This window comes from Eschrichtius robustus, chromosome 2 (genome assembly GCF_028021215.1).
Source record: "Eschrichtius robustus isolate mEscRob2 chromosome 2, mEscRob2.pri, whole genome shotgun sequence".
NCBI classification, from domain to species: Eukaryota; Metazoa; Chordata; class Mammalia; order Artiodactyla; family Eschrichtiidae; genus Eschrichtius; species Eschrichtius robustus.
Window position 1 is genome coordinate 157874656 of NC_090825.1, and position 22907 is coordinate 157897562.

General features: G+C 39.3%; 1 protein-coding gene across 2 annotated transcripts in view; it reads left to right on the forward strand.

The window, feature by feature from the left end:
• The window catches only part of SIMC1 (SUMO interacting motifs containing 1), a 97146-nt gene that overhangs the window by 33379 nt on the left and 40860 nt on the right, over window positions 1-22907 (forward strand). For both annotated transcript variants that reach the window (XM_068536399.1, XM_068536398.1), the window contains exon 2: window positions 18775-20325. In XM_068536399.1, coding sequence (XP_068392500.1) covers window positions 18775-20325 — 1551 coding nt within the window. The remainder of the gene's footprint in view (window positions 1-18774; window positions 20326-22907) is intronic.

Below are 22907 nucleotides of genomic sequence, written 5' to 3' on the forward strand. Positions count from 1 at the left end.
AAATGGACAACCTGGAAAAAATGGACAAATTCTTAGAAAGGTATAACCTTCCAACACTGAACCAGGAAGAAAGAGAAAATATGAACAGACCAATCACAAGTAATAAAATTAAAACTGTGATTAAAAATCTTCCAATAAACAAAAGTCCAGGAGCAGATGGCTTAACAGGTGAATTCTATCAAACATTTAGAGAAGAGCTAACACCCATCCTTCTCAAACTCTTCCAAAAAATTGCAAAGGAAGGAACACTCCCAAACTCATTCTATGAGGCCACCATCACCTTGATACCAAAACCAGACAACGATACTACAAAGAAAGAAAATTACAGACCAATAGCACTGATGAATTTAGATGCAAAAATCCTCAACAAAATGCTAGCAAACAGCATCCAACAACACATTAAAAGGATCATACCCCATGATCAAGTGGGATTTATCCCAGGGATGCAAGGATTCTTCAATATATGCAAATCAATCAATGTGATACACCATATTAACAAATTGAAGAAGAAAAACCATATGATCATCTCAATCGATGCAGAAAAAGCTTTTGACAAAATTCAACACCCATTTATGATAAAAACTCTCCAGAAGGTGGGCATAGAGGGAACATACTTCAACATAATAAAAGCCATATACGCCAAACCCACAGCAAACATCATTCTCAATGGTGAAAAACTAAGATCAGGAAAAAGACAAGGATGTCCACTCACCATTATTATTCAATATAGTTTTGGAAGTCCTAGCCATGGCAATCAGAGAGGAAAAAGAAATAAAAGGAATACAAATTGGAAAAGAAGAAGTAAAACAACTGTCACTGTTTGCAGATGACATGGTACTATACATAGAGAATCCTAAAGGTGCCACCAGAAAACTACTAGAGCTAATGAATGATTTTGGTAAATTTGCAGGATACGAAATTAATGCACAGAAATCTCTTGCATTCCTATACACTAATGATGAAAAATCTGAAAGACATTAAGGAAACACTCCTATTTACCATTGCAACAAAAAGAATAAAATACCTAGGAATAAACCTACCTAAGTAGAAAAACGATCTGTATGCAGAAAAGTATAAGACACTGATGAAAGAAATTAAAGATCATACCAACAGATGGAGAGATATACCATGTCCTTGGATTGGAAGAATTAATATTGTGAAAATGACTCTACTACCCAAAGCAATCTACAGATTCAATGCAATCCCCATTAAATTACCAATGGCATTTTTTACGGAACTAGAACCAAAAATCTTAAAATTTGTATGGAGACACAAAAGACCCCAAAGAGCCAAAGCAGTCCTGAGGGAAAAAAACGGAGCTGGAGGAATCAGACTCCCTGACTTCAGACTATACTACAAAGCTACAGTAATCAAGACAATATGGTACTGGCACAAAAACAGAAATATAGAACAATGGAACAGGATAGAAAACCCAGAGATAAACTCAAGCACCTATGGTCAACTAACCTATGACAAAGGAGGCAAGGATATACAATAGAGAAAAGACAGTGTCTTCAATAAGTGGTGCTGGGAAAACTGGAGAGCTACATTTAAAAGAATGAAATTAGAACACTCCCTAACACCATACACAAAAATAAACTCAAAATGGATTAGAGACCTAAATGTAAGACTGGACACTATAAAACTCTTAGAGGAAAACATAAGAAGAACACTCTTTGAAATAAATCTCAGCAAGATCTTTTTTGATCCACCTCCTAGAGTAATGGAAATAAAAACAAAAATAAACAAATGGGACCTAATGAAACTTAAAAGCTTTTGCACAGCAAAGGAAACCATAAACAAGATGAAAAGACAACCCTCAGAATGGGAGAAAATATTTGCAAACGAATCAACAGACAAAGGATTAATCTCCAAAATATATAAACAGCTCATGCAGCTCAATATTAAAAAAACAAACAACCCAATCCAAAAACGGGCAGAACACCTATATAGATATTTCTCCAAAGAAGACATACAGATGGCCAAGAAGCACATGAAAAGCTGCTCAACATCCCTAATTATTAGAGAAATGCAAATCAAAACTACAATGAGGTATCACCTCACACCAGTTAGAATGGGCATCATCAGAAAATCTACAAACAACAAATGCTGGAGAGGGTGTGGAGAAAAGGGAACCTTCTTACACTGTTAGTGGGAATGTAAATTGATACAGCCACTATGGAGAACAGTATGGAGCGTCCTTAAAAAACTAAAAATAGAATTTCCATATGACCCAGCAATCCCACTACTGGGCATATACCCAGAGAAAACCGTAATTCAAAAAGACACATGCACACCAATGTTCATTGCAGCAGTATTTACAATAGCCAGGTCATGGAAGCAACCTAAATGCCCATCGGCAGCTGAATGGATAAAGAAGCAGTGGTACATATATACAATGGAATATTACTCAGCCATAAAAAGGAACGAAATTGGGTCATTTGTAGAGATGTGGATGAATCTAGAGACTGTCATACAGAGTGAAGTGAGTCAGAAAGAGAAAAACAAATATCGTATATTAACGCATATATGTGGAATCTAGAAAAATGGTACAGATGAACTGGTGTGCAGGACAGAAGTTGAGACACAGATGTAGAGAACAAACGTATGGACACCAAGGAGGGAAAGCGGCGGGGGGTGGGTGTGGTGGTGTGATGAACTGGGAGATTGGGATTGACATGTATACACTAATATGTATAAAATGGATAACTAATAAGAACCTGCTGTATAAAGAAATAAATAAAATAAAATTTAAAAATTAAAAAAAAAAAAGAATCCACCTTCCAATGCAGGGGATGCGGATTCAGTCCCTGGTTGGGGAACTAAGATCCTACATGCCACGGGGCAAGTAAGCCTGCGTGCCACAACTACTGAGCCCACATGCCACAATGAGATAGCTCATGTGCTGCAACTACAGAGCCCACGCGCTCTGGAGCCCACGCACCTTAACTCTGGAGCCCATGCACCGCAACTAGAGAGAAGCCCTCACGCTGCAATGAAAGATCCTGCATGCTGCAATTAAGACCCAACACAGCCAAAAATAAATAAATAACATTTTTAAAAAAAAAAAAACATGGAGGAATCTTGAAAACATGATGCTAAGTTAAGGAAACCAGACATTAAAGGCCACATATTTAGTATTCCATTTATATGAAATGTCCAGAATGGGCAAATCCATAGAGACAGAAAAAGGATATACAAGTCAGATAGATGGAGATTGATTTAATAGCTATGTTACTAATAGTGCCTAGTTAGAGTAAGCTTCCTGGATCTATAGCCCCATTTGGGCTTCCTAAAACTACAAATTAAACTTAAAACCTCCTTGACCCCTTCCTACCTAACAAGCGTCAAGGTAACCTTACCCAAGGAAAAAGCAGATAGTATCTTTAGGGTAGAGGGCTTAAAACAAAGAAGGGGGGCTCCTGGTTCAGCCCTTGGTTCTAGTTTCACCTAAATAATGACGCCATTTCTTTTTCCTTGTGGAAGAGTGATAGGTGGAGAGAAACCTGAAGTATCTCTGTTATTTTCAGTCTTATTGAATGAAGTTCCATATGTGAGGTATGGAAGATCAGCTTTCCCCCTCAAAATTATTTTTTTTTATTCACTTTATGTTACTTGAGCACTTTTCCATTTGTCAGATGCTGTGCCAGTCACTACGGCATTATACTCAGTCCTAGTGGGAAAGATAAGCAACTAATACTGGGATCTTGTAAAGAGGCCTGAACCCAGGAACTTCTGCCTTCAGCAGTATGACTGACTTTAAACGGTTCTCTGCTAAAACAACAACTAGATCCTGAATGAAACTAATTTTTCCTGCTTGCTGGGCTGGCAGGAATTAACAGAACTCTCCAAGGAGAAAAATAAAACCAAAACCATGAGCTGAACCTGCAGTGAAGAGCAAATACCATTTTCAGCACCATAATCAGGAAATAAGCCTTGGACAAGCACCTTGGCATGTGTAGGTGAATCTGAGACTTCTGATTTAAACAAGTCCAGAAATCCAAAAGAAAAGTATTCCGCTTTCTGAGTTTTAGTTTTTTTAGCTATAAAATGTGAATAATATTCACCTCACAGGGTTGTTGTGAGGCATCTAGTTTTGAAAATAGGGTTAATGGAGTGGACAAGGGCTTTATGGACTTGTTGCTGTGTTTCATTCTGCAGATACAAACTATTGGAGAGCCTTAGTCATCTGTATTTCTGTCTGGTGACATAATTATTAAAATTAGAAAGATAATTTGTTGTCTGTGAAAACTTAGAGTAATATGTGATGAAAAAGCAAATTACTTAATTAGGAGTTAGGAGGACTATCAGAGGACAATGAGATGAGAGGATAAATAAACAATTGTTATTAGATTAAATTTATTCATTTATCGTTTGTTGAGTCTAAAATACTATGCAGGTACCAAGGATACAGGATACAAAAATAAGTTACGTCTAATGGGGGAGAGGATAAGCAGGTGCTCTGTGATATGTACTAAAGTGATACTGGTATGTGTAGAGTGCTATGGAGTAATTAAAGACAGAAGCAATAAGCTCTCTCCAAGGTGGAGAAAGGCAGTTGAATTGTGCTTCCAATATGTGAAACTACTTTACCTGACAAAATATTCCCTGAGGGCCCAGGGAAAAATCAGGCAGACACTAGAGAGAAATCTACTCTTGAAAGATAGCTGCATGGGGCAGTATCTGTGAATTTGCTGCTCTTTTAATGAACTTCATTCCCCAATCATTTGCCACTTAGGTGACAGAAAGCTGAAATTTTATGCTTTTGAAACGTCAGGGGATAGAGGCCAAGGATGGCAGAGCAGCAAATAATTAGGGAAGCAATCCCTAATCCCCAGAAGCAAGAGAATGATAGGAAGGGCAAACCCCAAAATTAGAGTAAAATCTGCCCAAATCTTTGGCTGATAGCCAAATTTAGGCAGGCACAAGGGAGAACCACCCTGCCGCCCACCACCAAAAGGCCAGGTTAAAAGAGCAGCAGCTGGAAACCATAAGAACAAAGATATCGGCACCTACGTTGTGCCAGGGAGAAAAAGCTTGCAGTTTGAGTTCAGGCAAATTAACTATCTACTAGAACAACAACAACAATGAAAAGACAGTTTTTGTAAGAAAACCATCAAATCATTATGTGTATTACCTATAATACTCAATTTTCAACCAAAAATTACTAGACATGTAAAGAAGCAGAAGTGTGACCCATACTCGGGGGAAAAAAGTAGGCAGTCAATAGAAACTGACTCTGAGCCTAAGTGTTGGATTTAACAAAAAACTTCAAAGTATTTATTATAAATATGTTCATCCAATTAAAGAAAATATGACATCAATGAATGAATAGATAGAAAATCTCAACAGAGAAAATGGAAACAATAAACAGCAGAAATTCAGTTTATAAGAGGGGGAAATTTGGATATAGAGATAGACACGTCCAGAGGAAAGACAATGTGAAGACACACATCTACAAGCCAAGGAGTGCCATGGATTGCTAATAAACCCCAGAAGTTAGAAGAGCCAAGGAAGGAGTCTCTCCTACAGCCATCAGAGAGAGCATGACCCTGCTGACACCTTGATTTTGGACTTCTGAACTTCAGAACTGTGAGACAATAAAGTTATGTTATTTTAAGCAAAAAAAAAAAAAAAAAGTTCGGGAGTTTAAAAATACAGTAACTAAAATCTTAAAATAACTAGATGGGCTCAACAGCAAATTAGAAAAGAAAGCAGGATGTAGGGGTGGGTGGGAGTGACAGCAATGTTTGAGATAGAACAATAGAAATCATCCAGTTTTAAGAATAGAGTGGAGGAAAAGATGGAAGTAATTGAACAGAGCCTCAGAGACCTGTAGGGAAATATGAAATAATTCAAAATATGGGTAATTAGAGTCTTAGAAGGAGGGGTGGGGGTAATTATAAAAAAATTTTTTTGAAGAAATAATGGCAGAAATGTTCTCAAATTTGGTGGGGAAAAAAAATAATAAGTTACAGATCCTCGAAGCACAGCAGACTCAAGGCAAGATGAACACAAAGAAAACCACTCCTTGACTGTCCAGAAAAAAATATGTTACATATAGGAAACACAGTGCAATTAACAACAGACTTCTTGGGAATCCCCTGGTGGGCCAGTGGTTAGGACTCCGCAGTTTCACTTCCAAGGGCACAGGTTTATTCTCAGGTTGAGGAACTAAGATCCTGCAAGCCGTGCAGTGCAGCCGAAGAAAAAACCAAAACACAACTGACTTCTTATCAGAAACTGGAGGTTAAAAGACATTGGACTGACATTTCCCTTATATCCAAATAAGGGAAAAAAGAAACCTTTAGCCAAGGATTCTATATATGGAAAATTGTCCTTCAAAAATAAGGACAGGGACTTCCCTGGTGGCACAGTGGTTAAAAATTCACCTGCCAATGCAGGGGACATGGGTTTGATCCCTGGTCCAGGAACATCCCACATGCTGTGGAGCAACTAAGTTCATGTGCCACAGCAACTGAGCCTGTGCTCTAGAGCCCGCAAGCCACAACTAGTGAGCCCACGTGCTGCAACTGCTGAGCCCGCGTGCTGCAACTACTGAAGCCCGTGCACCTAGAGCCCATGCTCCGCAACAAGAGAAGCCACCACAATGAGAAGCCCATGCACCACAATGAAGAGTAGCCCCCGCTCACCAAAACTAGAGAAAGCCCACATGCAGCAACAAAGACCCAACGCAGCCAAAAATTTTTTTTAAAAAGGACTAAATAAAGACATTTTCAGATAAACAGAAAATGAGAGAATTTGTCACTAGCAGACCTGCACTATGAGAAATTTTAGCTGAAGGGGAATGACACCAAATGGAAACTTGGATCTACAAAAATGAATGAAGAGAGCTAGAAATTGTAAATATGTATGTAAAAAGAAAATATTTTCTTCTATTAATTTCCTTAAAAGACAAATAACTGAAAATAAATAGTTATACTCTATTGATGAGTTCATAATATATATAGGTAAAATATATATGACAACAAAAAGAATGGGGCACAAGGCAAGAGGAATATTTTTTAAGGTTCCTACATTTTTTTTTTAATTCTTTTTTTTTTAAATTTTTATTTATTTATTTATTTATTTTTGGCTGTGTTGGGTCTTCGTTTCTGTGCGAGGGCTTTCTCGAGCTGCGGGGAGCGGGGGCCACTCTTCATCACGGTGCGTGGGCCTCTCACTGTCGTGGCCTCTCTTGTTGTGGAGCACAAGCTCCAGACACGCAGACTCAGTAGTTGTGGCTCACGGGCCTAGATGCTCCGCGGCATGTGGGATCTTCCCAGACCAGGGCTCGAACCCGTGTCCCCTGCATTGGCAAGCAGACTCTCAACCACTGCGCCACCAGGGAAGCCCGGTTCCTACATTTTTACCTTAAGTATTTTAATATTTTTTCTAAGTATACTGGGTTAGTTGAATTTGCATACTGTAATCATCTGAGTAACCGCTAAAAATATAATTTAAAAATATAGCTAGTAAACCAACGAAGGAATTAAAATGGAATTGCAAAAAATATATATGATTAATTCAAAGTGGGGTGGGAAGGGAGGAACAGAAGAACAATGAACAGATAGGAAAAATAGGAAATAAATGGCATGATTATAGATATAAAAGCAAATATATCACCAATTAAGTGTAAATGACCCCAAAACGAATCAAAAGGCAGAGGTTGTCAGAGCAGACGAAAAAGCAGTAACAACTATGAGCTATTTATATGAGATGCACTTTAAATACAAAGACACAAGTACATGGAGAACAGAAGGATAGAAGAAATATACCATGCAAACAGTATGCATAAGAAATTTAAAGTGGCTCTATTAATAAAAGAAAAATAGACATCAGCACAAGGAGGATTGCTGGAGACTAAGAGGATAAATGATAATCCTAATAATGATAAATGGGTTAATACATTAAGAAGGTATAATAATTATAAGTGTATATACACCTAATAAACAGAATTTCAAAAGACAAAGCAAAAACTAACTGAAGGAAAAGGAGGAATGGTCAAAGCCACAATCTTAGTTGGACACTTTATTTTTTTTAACATCTTTATTGCAGTATAATTGCTTTACAATGGTGTGTTAATTTCTGCTTTATAACAAAGTGAATGAGCTATACATATACATATATCCCCATATCTCCTCCCTCTTGCGTCTCCCTCCCACCCTCCCTATCCCACCCCTCTAGGTGGTCACAAAGTACTGAGCTGATCTCCCTGTGCTATGCGGCTGCTTCCCACTAACTATCTATTTTACATTTCGTAGTATATATAAGTCCATGCCACTCTGTCACTTCATCCCAGCTTACCCTTCCCCCTCCCCGTGTCCTCAAGTCCATTCTCTACGTCTGCATCTTTATTCCTGTCCTGCCCCTGGGTTCTTCAGAAACATTTTGGTTTTTTTTTAGATTCCATATATGTATGTTAGCATACGGTATTTGATTTTCTCTTTCTGACTTACTTCACTCTGTATGACAGACTATAGGTCCATCCACCTCACTACAAATAACTCAATTTCGTTTCTTTTTATGGCTGAGTAATATTCCATTGTATATATGTGCCACATCTTCTTTATCCATTCATCTGTTGATGGACACTTAGGTTGCTTCCATGTCCTGGCTATTGTAAATAGAGCTGCAATGAACATCGTGGTACATGACTCTTTTTGAATTATGGTCTTCTCGGGGTATATGCCCAGTAGTGGGATTACTGGGTCGTATGGTAGTTCTATTTTTAGGGTTTTTTTTTTTTTTTAGTTTTAGTTTTTTAAGGAACCTCCATACTTCTCTCCATAGGGGCTATATCAATTTACACTCCCACCAACAGTGCAAGAGGGTTCCCTTTTCTCCACACACTCTCCAGCATTTACTCTTTGTAGAGTTTTTGATGATAGCCATTCTGACTGGTGTGAAGTGATACCTCATTGTAGTTTTGATTTGCATTTCTCTAATGATTAGTGACATTGAGCATCCTTTCATGTGTTTGTTGGCAATCTGTATACCTTCTTTGGAGAAATGTCTATTTATGTCTTCTGCCCATTTTTGGATTGGGTTGTTTGTTTTTTGGATATTGAGCTGCTTGTAAATTTTGGAGATTAATTCTTTGTCAGTTGCTTCATTTGCAAATATTTTCTCCCATTCTGAGGGTGGTCTTTTTGTCTTGTTTATGGTTTCCTTTGCTGTGCAAAAGCTTTGAACTTTCATTAGGTCCCATTTGTTTATTTTTGTTTTTATTTCCGTTTCTCTAGGAGCTGGGTCAAAAAGGATCTTGCTGTGATTTATGTCATAGAGTGTTCTGCCTCTGTTTTCCTCTAAGAGTTTTATAGTGTCTGGCCTTACATTTAGGTCTTTAATCCATTTTGAGTTTATTTTTGTGTATGGTGTTAGGGAGTGTTCTAATTTCATTCTTTTACATGTGGCTGTCCAGTTTTCCCAGCACCACTTATTGAAGAGGCTGTCTTTTCTCCATTGTATATTCTTGCCTCCTTTATTAAAAATAAGGTGACCATATGTGCGTGGGTTTATCTCTGGGCTTTCTATCTTGTTCCATTGATCTGTATTTCTGTTTTTGTGCCAGTACCATACTGTCTTGTTTACTGTAGCTTTGTACTATATTCTGAAGTCCGGGAACCTGATTCCTCCAGCTCCATTTTTCTTTCTCATGATTGCTTTGGCTATTCGGGGTATTTTGTGTTTCCATACAAATTGTGAAATTTTTTATTCTAGTTCTGTGAAAAATGCCATTGGTACTTTGATAGGGATTGCACTGAATCAGTAAATTGCTTTGGGTACTATAGTCATTTTCACAATGTTGATTCTTCCAATCCAAGAACATGGTATATCTCTCCATCTGTTTGTATCATCTTTAATTTCTTTCATCAGTGTCTTATAGTTTTCTGCATACAGGTCTTTTGTCTCCTTAGGTAGGTTTATTCCTAGGTATTTTATTCTTTTTGTTGCAGTGGTAAATGGGAGTGTTTCCTTAATTTCTCTTTCAGATTTTTTGTGGTTAACATATAGGAATGCAAGAGATTTCTGTGCATTAATTTTGTATCCTGCTACTTTACCAAATTCATTGATTAGCTCTAGTAGTTTTGTGGTAGCATCTTTAGGATTCTCTATGTATAGTATCATGTCATCTGCAAACAGTGACACTTTTACTTCTTCTTTTCTGATTTGGATACCTTTTATTTCTTTTTCTTTTATGATTGCTGTGGCTAAAACTTCCAAAACTATGTGGAATAATAGTGGTTAGAGTGGACAACCTTGTCTTGTTCCTGATCTTAGAGGAAATGGTTTCAGTTTTTCACCATTGAGAACGATATTGGCTGTGAGTTTGTCATATATGGCCTTTATTATGTTGAGGTAGTTTCCCTCTATGCCTACTTTCTGGAGAGTTTTTATCATAAATGGGTGTTGAATTTTGTCAAAAGCTTTTTCTGCATCAATTGAGATGATCATATGGTTTTTCTCCTTCAATTTGTTAATATGGTTTATCACATTGATTGATTTGAGTATATTGAAGAATCCTTGCATTCCTGGGATGAACCCCAGTTGATCATGGTGTATGATCCTTTTAATGTGCTGTTGGATTCTGTTTGTTAGGATTTGGTGAGGATTTTTGCATCTATGTTCATCAGTGATATTGGCCGGTAGTTTTTCTTTGTGACATCTTTATCTGGTTTTGGTATCAGGGTGATGGTGGCCTCGTAGAATGAGTTTGGGAATGCTCCTCCCTCTGCTATATTTTGGAAGAGTTTGAGAAGGATGGGTGTTAGCTCTTCTCTAAATGTTTGATAGAATTCACCTTTGAATCCATCTGGTCCTGGGCTTTTGTTTGTGGGAAGATTTTTAATCAAAGTCTCAATTTCAGTGCTTGGGATTGGTGTGTTTATATTTTCTATTTCTTCCTGGTTCAGTGTCAGAAGGTTGTGCTTTTCTAAGAATTTGGCCATTTCTTCCAGGTTGTCCATTTCATTGGCATATAGTTGCTTGTAGTAATCTCTCATGATCTTTTGTATTTCTGCAGTGTCAGTTGTTACTTCTCCTTTTTCATTTCTAATCCTATTGATTTGAGTCTTCTCCCTTTTTTTCTTGATGAGTCTTGCTAATGGTTTATCAATTTTGTTTATCTTTTCAAAGAACCAGCTTTTAGTTTTATTGATCTCTGCTATTGTTTCCTTCATTTCTTTTTCATTTATTTATGATCTGATCTTTATGATTTCTTTCCTTCTGCTAACTTTGGGGGTTTTTTTTGTTCTGCTTTCTCTACTTGCTTTAGGTGTAAGGTTAGGTTGTTTATTTGAGATGTTTCTTGTTTCCCGAGGTAGGATTGTATTGCTATAAACTTCCCTCTTAAAACTGCTTTTGCTGCATCCCATAGGTTTTGGGTCATCGTGTTTTCATTGTCATTTGTTTCTAGGTACTTTTTGATTTCCTCTTTGATTTCTTCAGTGATCTCTTGATTATTTAGTAGTGTATTGTTTAGCCTCCATGTGTTTGTATTTTTTACAAATTTTTTCCTGTAATTGATATCTAGTCTCATAGCATTGTGGTCAGAAAAGATACTTGATACGATTTCAGTTTTCTTAAATTTACCAAGGCTTGATTTGTGACCCAGTATATGATCTATCCTGGAGAATGTTCCATGAGCACTTGAGAAGAAAGTGTATTCTCTTGTTTTGGGATGGAATGTCCTATAAATATCAGTTATGTCCATCTTGTTTAATGTATCATTTAAAGCTTGTGTTTCCTTATTTATTTTCATTTTGGATGATCTGTCCATTGGTGAAAGTGGGGTGTTAAAGTCCCCTACTATGATTGTGTTACTGTCGATTTCCCCTCTTATGGCTGTTAGCATTTGCCTTATGTATTGAGGTGCTCCTCTGTTGGGTGCATAAATATTGACAATTGTTATATCTTCTTCTTGGATTGATCCCTTGATCATTATGTAGTGCCCTTCCTTGTCTCTTGTAATAGTCTTTATTTTAAAGTCTATTTTGTCTGATATGAGAATTGCTACTCCAGCTTTTTTGATTTCCGTTTGCATGGAATATCTTTTTCCATCCCCTCACTTTCAGTCTGTATGTATCCCTAGGTCTGAAGTGGGTCTCTCGTAGACAGCATATATATGGATCTTGTTTTTGTTTCCATTCAGCCAGTCTGTGTCTTTTGGTTGGAGCATTTAATCCATTTACATTTAAGGTAATTATCGATATGTATGTTCCTATTACCATTTTCTTAATTGTTTTGGGTTGTTGTAAATCTTTTCCTTCTCTTGTGTTTCCTGCCTAGAGAAGTTCCTTTAGCATTTGTTGTAAAGCTGGTTTGGTGGTGCTGAATTCTCTTAGCTTTTGCTTGTCTCTAAAGGTTTTAATTTCTCCATCGAATCTGAATGAGATCCTTGCTGGGTAGAGTAATCTTGGCTGTAGGTTTTTCCCTTTCATCACTTTAAATATATCCTGCCACTCCCTTCTGGCTTGCAGAGTTTCTGCTGAAAGATCAGCTATTAACCTTATGGGGATTCCCTTGTATGTTATTTGTTGTTTTTCCCTTGCTGCTTTTAATATTTTTTCTTTGTATTTAATTTTTGATAGTTTGATTAATATGTGTCTTAGCATGTTTCTCCTTAGATTTATCCTGTATTGGACTCTCTGCGCTTCCTGGATTTGATTGACTCTTTCCTTTCCCATATTAGGGAAGTTTTCAACTATAATCTCTTGAAATATTTTCTCAGTCCCTTTCTTTTTCTCTTCTTCTGGGACTCCTATAATTTGAATATTGGTGCATTTAATGTTGTCCCAGAGGTCTCTGAGACTGTCCTCAATTCTTTTCATTCTTTTTTCTTTATTCTGCTCTGAGGTAGTTATTTCCGCTATTTTATCTTCCAGGTCACTTATCCGTTCTTCTGCCTCAGTTATTCTGCTATCGATTCCTTCTAGAGAATTTTTAATTTCATTTATTGTGTTGTTCATCATTATTTGTTTGCTCTTTAGTTCTTCTAGGTCCTTGTTAAACGTTTCTTGTATTTTCTCCATTGTATTTCCAAGATTTTGGATCATCTTTACTACCATTACTCTGAATTCTTTTTCGGGTAGACTGCTTATTTCCTCTTCATTTGTTTGGTCTTTTGGGTTTTTACCCTGCTCCTTCATCTGCTGTGTATTTCTCTGTCTTCTCATTTTGCTTAACTTGCTGTGTTTGGGGTCTACTTTTCTCAGGATGCAGATTCGTAGTTCCCATTGTTTTTGGTGTGTGCCCTGAGTGGGTAAGGTTGGTTCAGTGGGTTGTGTAGGCTTCCTGGTGGAGGGGACTGGTGCCTGTTTTCTGGTGGATGAGGCTGGATCTTGTCTTTCTGGTGGGCAGGACCACATCCGGTGGTGTGTTTTGGGGTGTCTGTGACCTTGTTATGATTTTAGGCAGCCTCTCTGCTAATGGGTGGGTTCTGTTCCTGTCTTGCTAGTTGTTTGGCATAGGGTGTCCAGCACTGTAGCTCACTGGTCATTGAGTGGAGCTGGGTCTTAGTGTTGAGATGGAGATCTCTGGGAGAGCTTTTGCAGTTTGATATTACATGAAGCTGGGAGGTCTCTGGTGGACCAATGTCCTGAACTCGGCTCTCCCACCTCAGAGGCACAGGCCTGACACCCAGCTGGAGCACCAAGACTCTGTCAGCCACATGGCTCAGAAGAAAAGGGAGAAAGAAAGAGAAAGAGAGAGAAATAAAATAAAACAAAATAAAGTTATTGAAATAAAAAATAATTATTAAAAATAAAAATGTTGAAAAGTAATAAAAAAAAGAAAGAAAGGAAGAAGAGAGCAACCAAACCAAAAAACAAGTCCACCAATGATAACAAGCGCTAAAAACTATACTAAAAAAAAAAAAAAAAAAAAAAAAAGACAGACCGAACCCTAGGACAAATGGTAAAAGCAAAGCTATACAGACAAAATCACACAAAGAAGCATACACATACACACTCATGAAAAGAGAAAAAGGAAAAATATATATATCTATATATTTTTAAAAAAGGAAGAGAGCAACCAAATCAATAAACAAATCTACCAATGATAATAAACTCTAAATACTAAACTAAGATGAACATAAAACCAGAAACAAATTAGATGCAGAAAGCAAACCCCAAGTCTACAGTTGCTTCCAAAGTCCACCACCTCAATATTGGGTGATCCGTTGTCTATTCAGGTAGTCCAGAGATGCAGGGTACATCATGTTGGTTGTGGAGATTTAATACTCTGCTCCTGAGGCTGCTTGGAGAAATTTCCCTTTCTCTTCTTTGTTCGCACAGCTCCTGGGGTTCAGCTTTGGATTTGGCCCCACCTCTGCGTATAGGTCGCCTGAGGGCATCTGTTCCCTCCCAGACAGGATAGGATTAAAGGAGCAGCTGATTAGGGGCCTCTGGCTCACTCAGGCCCAGGGGAGGGAGGGGTACTGAATGCGGGGCGAGCCTGCGGTGGCAGAGGCTGCGTAACGTTGCAACAGCCTGAGGCGTGCCTTGTGTTCTCCTGGGGAAGTTGTCCCTGGATCACAGGACCCTGGCAGTGGCGGGTTGCACAGGCTCCCTGGAGGGGAGGTGTGGATAATGATCTGTGCTTGCACACAGGCTTCTTGGTGGCTGCAGCAGCCGCCTTATCATTTCATAGCCGTCTCTGGTGTCCACCCTGATAGCCGCGGCTTGCGCCTATCTCTGGAACTCATTTAGGTGGTGCTCTGAATCCCCTCTCCTCGTGCACCCTGAAACAATGGTCTCTTGCCTCTTAGGCAGTTCCAGACTTTTTCCCAGACTCCCTCCCTGCTAGCTGTGGCACACTAGCCCCCTTCAGGCTGTGTTCATGCAGCCAACCCCAGTCCTCTCCCTGGGATCTGACATCCTATGCCGGAGCCTCTGCTCCCAGTCCCCACCCGTCCTGGCGGGTGAGCAGACAAGCCTCTCAGGCTGGTGAGGGTTGGTCGGCACCAATACTCTGTGTGGGAATCTCTCCACTTTGCCCTCTGCACCCCTGTTGCTGCACTCTCCTCTGTGGCTCCGAAGCTTACCCCTCGCCCACCCCCCGTCTCTGCCAGTGAGGGGTCTTCCTAGTATGTGGAAACTTTTCCTCCTTCACAGCTCCCTCCCAGAGGTGCAGGTCCCATCCCTATTCTTTTGTCTCTGTTTTTTTCTTTTTTCTTTTGCCCTACCCAGGTACGTGGGGAGTTTCTTGCCTTTTGGGAAGTCTGAGGCCTTCTGCCAGCATTCAGTAGGTGTTCTGTATGAGTTGTTCCACATGTAGATGTATTTCTGATGTATTTATGGGGAGGAAGATGAGCTCCACATCTTACTTCTCTGCCATCTTGAAGATCTCTCCCCTGGACACTTTAATACACTTCTCTCAGTACTTGATAGCACAACTGCATCCCCTCAAAGGTGAAGAAAATGAAAGATCTAAAAGCTACTATCAGCAACCATGACCTAATTGGCATTTATATCCAACAACTGCAGAATGCACGTTTTTTTCAAGTGTACAAGGAACGTTCAGCAAGTAGGCCATGTGTTAGGACATAAAATAAGTCTCAGTGTATTTCAAAGGATTGAAATCTTACAGGGTTTGTTTTCTGACCATGGTGAAGGTAAGCTTGAACTACATGATAATAAAGTGACTGTGTATTAAAAATTGTGGGATGAAGCTAAAGCAGTACTTACAGGGAAATTTTTAGCTTTAAATGCTAATGTTAGAAAAGAAAGATTTTGAAAATCAAGGTATCAGCTTCCACATTAAGAAGCTAGAAAAAGAAGGGCAAATTAAATCCACAGTAAATAGAAGGAAGGAAATAATAATGATAACAATAGAAATAAAGGGAATGGATGAAAAAGCCAGTCCTTTGGAAAGATCAGTAAAATTGATAAACTTCTAGCTAGGCTGATCAGGGGAGAAAATGCAAAGGATACAAATTACCAATACTGGGAATAAAAAAAGAAAATTGGGGATAAATCTATACAGGGTATAGAATTAAAAAGATAATAAAGGACTGTTGTGAACAGCTTTATGCTAATAATTTTAATAACAAATTCCATAAGTCACAGAAGTAACACAAGAAGAAGTAGAAAATGTAAATAGCCTTATGTCTACTAAATTTTACCTACAAAGCAAATTTCAGACCCAGATAACTTCACTGGTGATTTCTATAAACATTGAAGAAAGATATGGTACCAATCCAACACAACCTAAATAGAGGGGGTGGGAATAGCTCCCAATCATTTTATGAGGCCAATTTTATTCTGATAGCAAAATCAGTAGAAGAAATTACAAGAATAGAAAACTACAAACTAATATCCCTCATAAATATGCAAAAATTCTTAACAAAATATTGATATATTAAAACAAACAATATAGAAAAAAAATAATACATCATAACCAGTGGAGTTTTCCATAGGATTAATTTAACATTAGAAAATCAATGAATATAATTTTTGATATTAATAGTACAAAGGAAAATCATAGAATATCTCAACAGGGGCAGAAAAATCATTTGACTAAATTTAACAATGATTTCCAATTAAAACTCTCAGAAAACGGGACTTCCCTGGTGGTCCAGTGGGTAAGGCTCCATGCTCCCAATGCAAGAGGCCCAGGTTCGATCCCTGGTCAGGGAACTAGATCCCACATGCATGCTGCAACTAAGAAGCCCGCAGGCCACAACTTAACATGCCACAACAAAGATCCTGCGTGTTGCAACTAATACCCGGTGCGGCCAAAATAAATAAATAAATAAATATTTTCTTTAAAACTCTGAGAAGACAAGGAGAAGAAGGGAACTTTCTCAACGTGATATGGGGCATCTATGAAAACAACACAGCTAACGTTATACTTAATGATGAAAGTCTCAGATGTCTGCTTTCATCACTTCTGTTGAGAATTATACTGGATGCCTTAGCCATTGCAATAGTTAAGAAAAAGAAATAAAAGGCATGCAGATTGAAAAGGAAGAAGTAAAACTCCTCTATTTGCAGACATGATTTCTTATATGGAAAACCCTAAGGAATCTACAAAAAAAGTTACTTGAACTAGTAAGTGAATTTAGCAAGGGCAGAGGATACAGGGATAATATACATACATAAATCAACAGCATTTCTATATACTAGCAATGAATAATTGGAAAATGACAAAAAATTATTTCCATTTTCAATATCATTTAAAAACATCAAATTCTTTGGGATAAACCTTTTTGGTTTGTACAGATGAATTGGGGATATAAGGGAGAAAACTAATAATTTAACTTGGGACAAGAAGTGATCTGGAAGAATTTTCGCATACAGTGATATCTGTGCTGAGTCTTGAAAGACAAGAAACTTCCAAACAATCAAAGGGATAATAATCACTCCAGACCAAAGAAAGAACATAAACAAACATAAAGATAGAAATACTTGAGAAAACATGGCACATTTGGGGATCTGAAGTAGTTCTGTGTGATTTGCGCACACGAGGAGGAAGAGTAATCAAGAAGAAGCTGAATTATGAAGGGCTTTATGAGTCTTACTAAAGCATTTGCCCTTTATTCTGTAGCTCATATGGTGGGTTTTAAGTGAGAGACATGGTAATGTTGCATTTTAGGAGTTGGTGGTGGAATAGGAGTTGAATTCAGACCTTTGCAGCTATTTATGTTGAGTTCAGCTAGCAGTAGACAGGCAGTGATACTATATGTCTGCTTCTTAGGAATGAGGCATTAGGTTTCACCAAGCAATCCCTATTCCAAGATGAGATGCATGCCAGCTTCTCACTTGACCCACCCAGAATCCTGTGTCCTGCTTTGGTGCCAGTGGTGACCATCACATCTATTAAAAGAAATAGCACGGTAGCTGTAGTAGCAGCAAGAGCATTGCTAGCCCAGCAATTAGCACCCGACATATCAGTGGCACTGGTACCCAACCAAGTGAGGAGACACCTGGAAGGCAGAGCAATATTGTTCCTGGCTCATGACACAGGGGTTGTTTACAGTACCTCTGGCTGGCATCATCAGGCTTTGTGAACTACCTAATCATTTTGCCAAGGAATGGGGGTGAATATAAGAGGTTTTTTGTAATTAATTTAGGCTCAGACTTACAATGGTTAGTTTTATAACCCTTAGTGTATTATCCTCCATATCTGACTATAGGCTGATTATACATTGAATGAAGTTGTACATTCCTAGGCCCTAACAGGGAAAGAAGGAAACAGACCTGGGTTTGAATGTCTGTCTCTGCTACATAGCTATATAATCCATAGGTAAATAACCTAACCCCTCTGAACTTTAGTTTCCCCATCTGTATAATAGAGATGATAATGCCTTCCTGACAGGGTCATTGTGAAAATTAAAGATGTGTGAAAGCACTCAATACATTCTTAGCACAAAGTAGATTCTCTTATATTAGTTTCCCTTCTTTAGCTTCTGTTGTAGGTTATCCTGTGTATTTGCTTTTCCAAACAAAGGTTGCTTTTTACTTTGACTTAAGGTTGAAATCTTCTCTAATACTCCCCTGTCCACCTTGGATCATAAAACATTTCCCCCTGTGTCCTCTGTTATGTGCTTGTGGCATTTGGATAGTTTAAGAAGGTGTAGAAATTGGCAGCTTTGACAGAGGAAAATTTTGGCCAAAGGAAATAAACTAACGCTTATGTTATATAAGATATATAAATTGTCAGTGAAGTGAAAAGGTAAAATGGTTTATCCTTAAAAGCTAAGCTTTAAGTCCTCTTAGATAAAGCTAAGACCCCTACTTGACCTCTTATCTTCTCACAATCTTTCAACAGGACTTCATTGACTTAACTAGAGAAACCAGACCAAGGGCAAAGGATCGCAATGGACTCTGTGTGATTGACCTAACAGGATCTGAGGAAGAAAATAGACCTATTGCCACTCTTGACTTGACTCTAGAACCTGTTGCTCCTTCCCAGAAAGAGCCAGCCAGTCTTCAAGCATGTGCCAGCCTCTCCAGCAAAGAGGTGATGGAAGGGCGGGTAGACAGAAGCTCTCGGCCTGCAGCAAGGAGAATCATTAACAGTGATCCTGTGGATTTGGACCTTTTGGAAGAAACTGCATTTGAAGGTCCCCAACCCCCTACGTCCATCAGTGGGGACTCTGTTTATCCAGGAGAGCCGAATTGTAGCTCAACCATATTCAAAGGTGACCTCGGCTTCTTGGCAAGCCTACAGCTATCTTCAGATATTCACTCCCTCCCCGCAACAAGCAATAATGGTAGCCGTAGCAATCAAAGGGCACCCTTGCCATGCCCACAGCAAGATGTGCCTTGCCCTCCACAAGCCTTGCCATGCCCACTGAGAGCCTTGCCATGCCCACTGCGAGTCTCATCATGTCCACCACGAGCCTCCTCATGCCCACCGCGAGCCTTGTCATGCCCATCACAAACCATGCAGTGCCAACTACAAACTTTGCCTCACCTGCCTCAAGAAGGGCCATGCCCTCCTCAAGATGTGCCATGCCCTCAGAATGTGCCATGCGCTCAGCAGAATATGCCAAGTCCACCTCAAGACTCATCATGGCAACTTCAACACTCACAAAGCCCACCTCAAGACTCACTGTGTCCACCTCAAGACTCACTGGGCCTACCTCAAGATGTACCAGGCCCACCTCAAAACATAACGTATCCACAAGATGTGGCACACCTGCAAAACATGCCACAGTCCCTGGGAGACATGCCACAGTCACCAGGAGATATGCTACAATCATCAGGAGACAGGCCACAGTCATCAGGAGACGTGCCCCAGTCACCAAGAGATGTGCCACAGTCACCAGCAGATGTCCTACAGTCACCAGCAGATGTGTCACAGTCACCAGCCAATGTACCACAGTCACCGAGAGACACTCCACCGTCACCAGGAAGTGTACCACATTCACCTGGAGAAGTCCCACACTTATCAGGAGATGTGCTACATTCACCTGGGGACATGTCATGCTTGCCAGAAGACATGCCACACACACTTGGAGACTTGCCTCATTTACCAAAACTTAGGCCTGACTCTCCGCAAAATGATGTACAGAACCATGACACCCCTATGGATGTCTCAGCTCCATCCTCTCCAAGCTGCTCTCCCAGCCCACAGTCTCCACAGTTTGAAACTTCCTTAGAGAAAGTTCCTTGGCTCTCTGTCACAGAAACTCCAGCCAGAAAAAAGATATCATTGTCAGAGCCTGTCAACCCCGGATCTACCCAGGTGCAAGCACGAACACCACAAGGTGGGTTGTACAACAGACCATGCCTGCATAGACTGAAGTACTTCTTACGACCTCCGGTGCATCACCTCTTCTTCCAGACACTAATACCAGATAAAGACACAAGAGAGGTGAGCTACCATGTCTTCCCCTGGGGATCAGGTGTCCTTTGTATAGGCCTAGCATGACGTTAGTATGCTACCAGGAGCCCATGCATGAGAGGACAGGCCCAGCTGAGCTAAGACATTTTTATCTTTCTCCCACTGTGGAACCATTCAGTGTAGAATCAGATCTGGGTTCAAATTCAGCCCCACACTTAAAATCTGGCACTGAAGAAGTCACTTTACCTATCTATAAAATGGAGATAAGAACATACCTCACAGTATCATTAAAGGAGATAATATGTAAAGTGCCTGTTGGGGTGTCTGGCTCATCATAGGCCTTCATCAAATACTTCTCAATTTCTCTGCCTTTCCTTCCTCAATTCCTGATGCCCTCATTACAGCTTCCATATCACAGAGATAATAATACTCATGACACTTTGGTACCTTCAAAATTGTTACTCTCTAACTTTGGGGGAGGAAATTCAATTTTAAGATTTTGTTTTTTAATTTATTGATTGATTGATTGATTTTTGGCTGCGTTGGGTCTTCATTGCTGTGCGCAGGCTTCCTCTAGCTGCAGCAAAGGGGGGCTACTCTTGGCTGCGGTGCGCGGGCTTCTCATTGTGGTGGCTTCTCTTGTTGCGGAGCACGGGCTCTAGGCCTGCGGGCTTCAGTAGTTGTGGCACATGGACTCAGTAGTTGTGGCTCCCAGGCTCTAGAGCACAGGCTCAGTGGTTGTGGCACACGGGCTTAGTTGCTCCGTGGCATGTGGGATCCTCCCAGACCAGGGCTCGAACCCATGTCCCCTGCATTGGCAGGCGGATTACCAACCACTGTGCCACCAGGGAAGTCCAAGATTTTTTTTTTATTGAAGTTGATTTACAATATTGTTTTAGTTTCAGGTATACAGCAAAGTGATTCAGTTATATATTTGTTCAGATTATTTTCCATTACACATCATTACAAGATATTGAATATCGTTCCCTGTGCTAGACAGTAGATCCTTGTTGCTGATCTATTGTATGTATAGCAGTTTGTGTCTGTTAATCCCATACTTCTAACTTGTCCTTCCCCACCTCCCTTTCCCCTTTGGTACCCATAAGTTTGTTTTCTATGTCTGCGAGTCTGTTTCTGTTTTGTAGATAGATTCATTGGTATTATTTTTTTGGATTCCACATATAAGTGATATTATATAATATCTGTCTTTCTCTGTCTGACTTACTTCACTTAGTATGATATTCTCTAGGTCCATCCATGTTGCTGCAAATGGCATTATTTCATTCTTTTTTTATAGCTGAGTAATATTCCACTGTGTGTGTGTGTGTGTGTGTGTGTGTGTGTGTGTGTATACCACATCTTCTTAAACCAATCATCTGTTGATGGGCACTTGGGTTGTTTCCATGTCTTGGCTATTGTAAATAGTGCTACTATGAACATTGGAGTGCCTGTATCTTTTTAAATTAGAGTTTTCATCTTTTTCCAGATATATGCCCAGGAGTGGGATTGCTGGACATATGGTAGCTCTATTTTTTGTTTTTTGAGGAACCTCCATACTGTTTTCCATAGTGGCAGCACCAGTTTGCATTCCTACCAACAGTGTAGGAGGGTTCCCTTTTCTCCACACCCTCTCCAGCTCAATTTTAAGATTTTAACAGGAATGCTACTTCCCATTAGTCTTCATTGATCTCTAAGAACTAAACTAGATGTGTAAGAAAAAAAAATTGTGGCTAAGTCCCATAACATGAAGCTTTTTTTCATTATACCTAACCACGTTCCCAACATTAAGACTGGCTTGAAGTTGTTCAAGAATTCAAAAGGTGCATTCTCCTGTTGGAGCAATCCGTAATCCAGCTTAGTGGGTGTCAGGCATTCACATTGATTTGCCCTTGGAGAGTGAATTTTTTTCTCTCGTTTTAATTGTTCTATCTTCTAGTAGGTTTTATGTCTCCTCCTTCTGAATGACTCTCCCCAACACTAGCTCATTTTCTTTTTTCCTGTGGGTTTGCCTCCTATTGGCGATACATCATTCCATTATTGAGCACCTGGGGGGCTTGAGAAAGTTTGTTTACCTAGTCAAGGCTGTGTGCTTTGTAGGTGCTACACAACCAAAGAAGCCATCAGTAGATACAGGTCCACATTATGTGTACACATAGCTCAGATTACAAGGTGGCAATTAGGATACACAGAGTGGCTTTTTCTTCTTCATCTTTATTTCTTACCTTCTCAAAGAATCTCAGCCATCTAGAATACATCTGTAAATCTTTTCTGTCTCTTTTGATTACTTTTGGGCTTTTTGTAAGTACTTCTTCACTAAGTCATTCTCCCCCCAGAACTTTTTTTTAGTGTGATGCACTTTATTTTCTATTCTATTCTAATTCATTGGGGTTTTTGGTCAGTACATTATTTTTTTTATTGAAGTATAGTTGATTTACAGTAGTATATTAGTAATGGGCAAAGGATTTGAATAGACATTTCTCCAAAGATTTTCTGTATCGTTAGTCATTAGGGAACTGCCAATCAGAATCACAATGGGATACCACTTTGTATCCACTAGGATGGCTATAATAATACTTATTATAACCATTTCTAGCCAATAAATATATTTATTA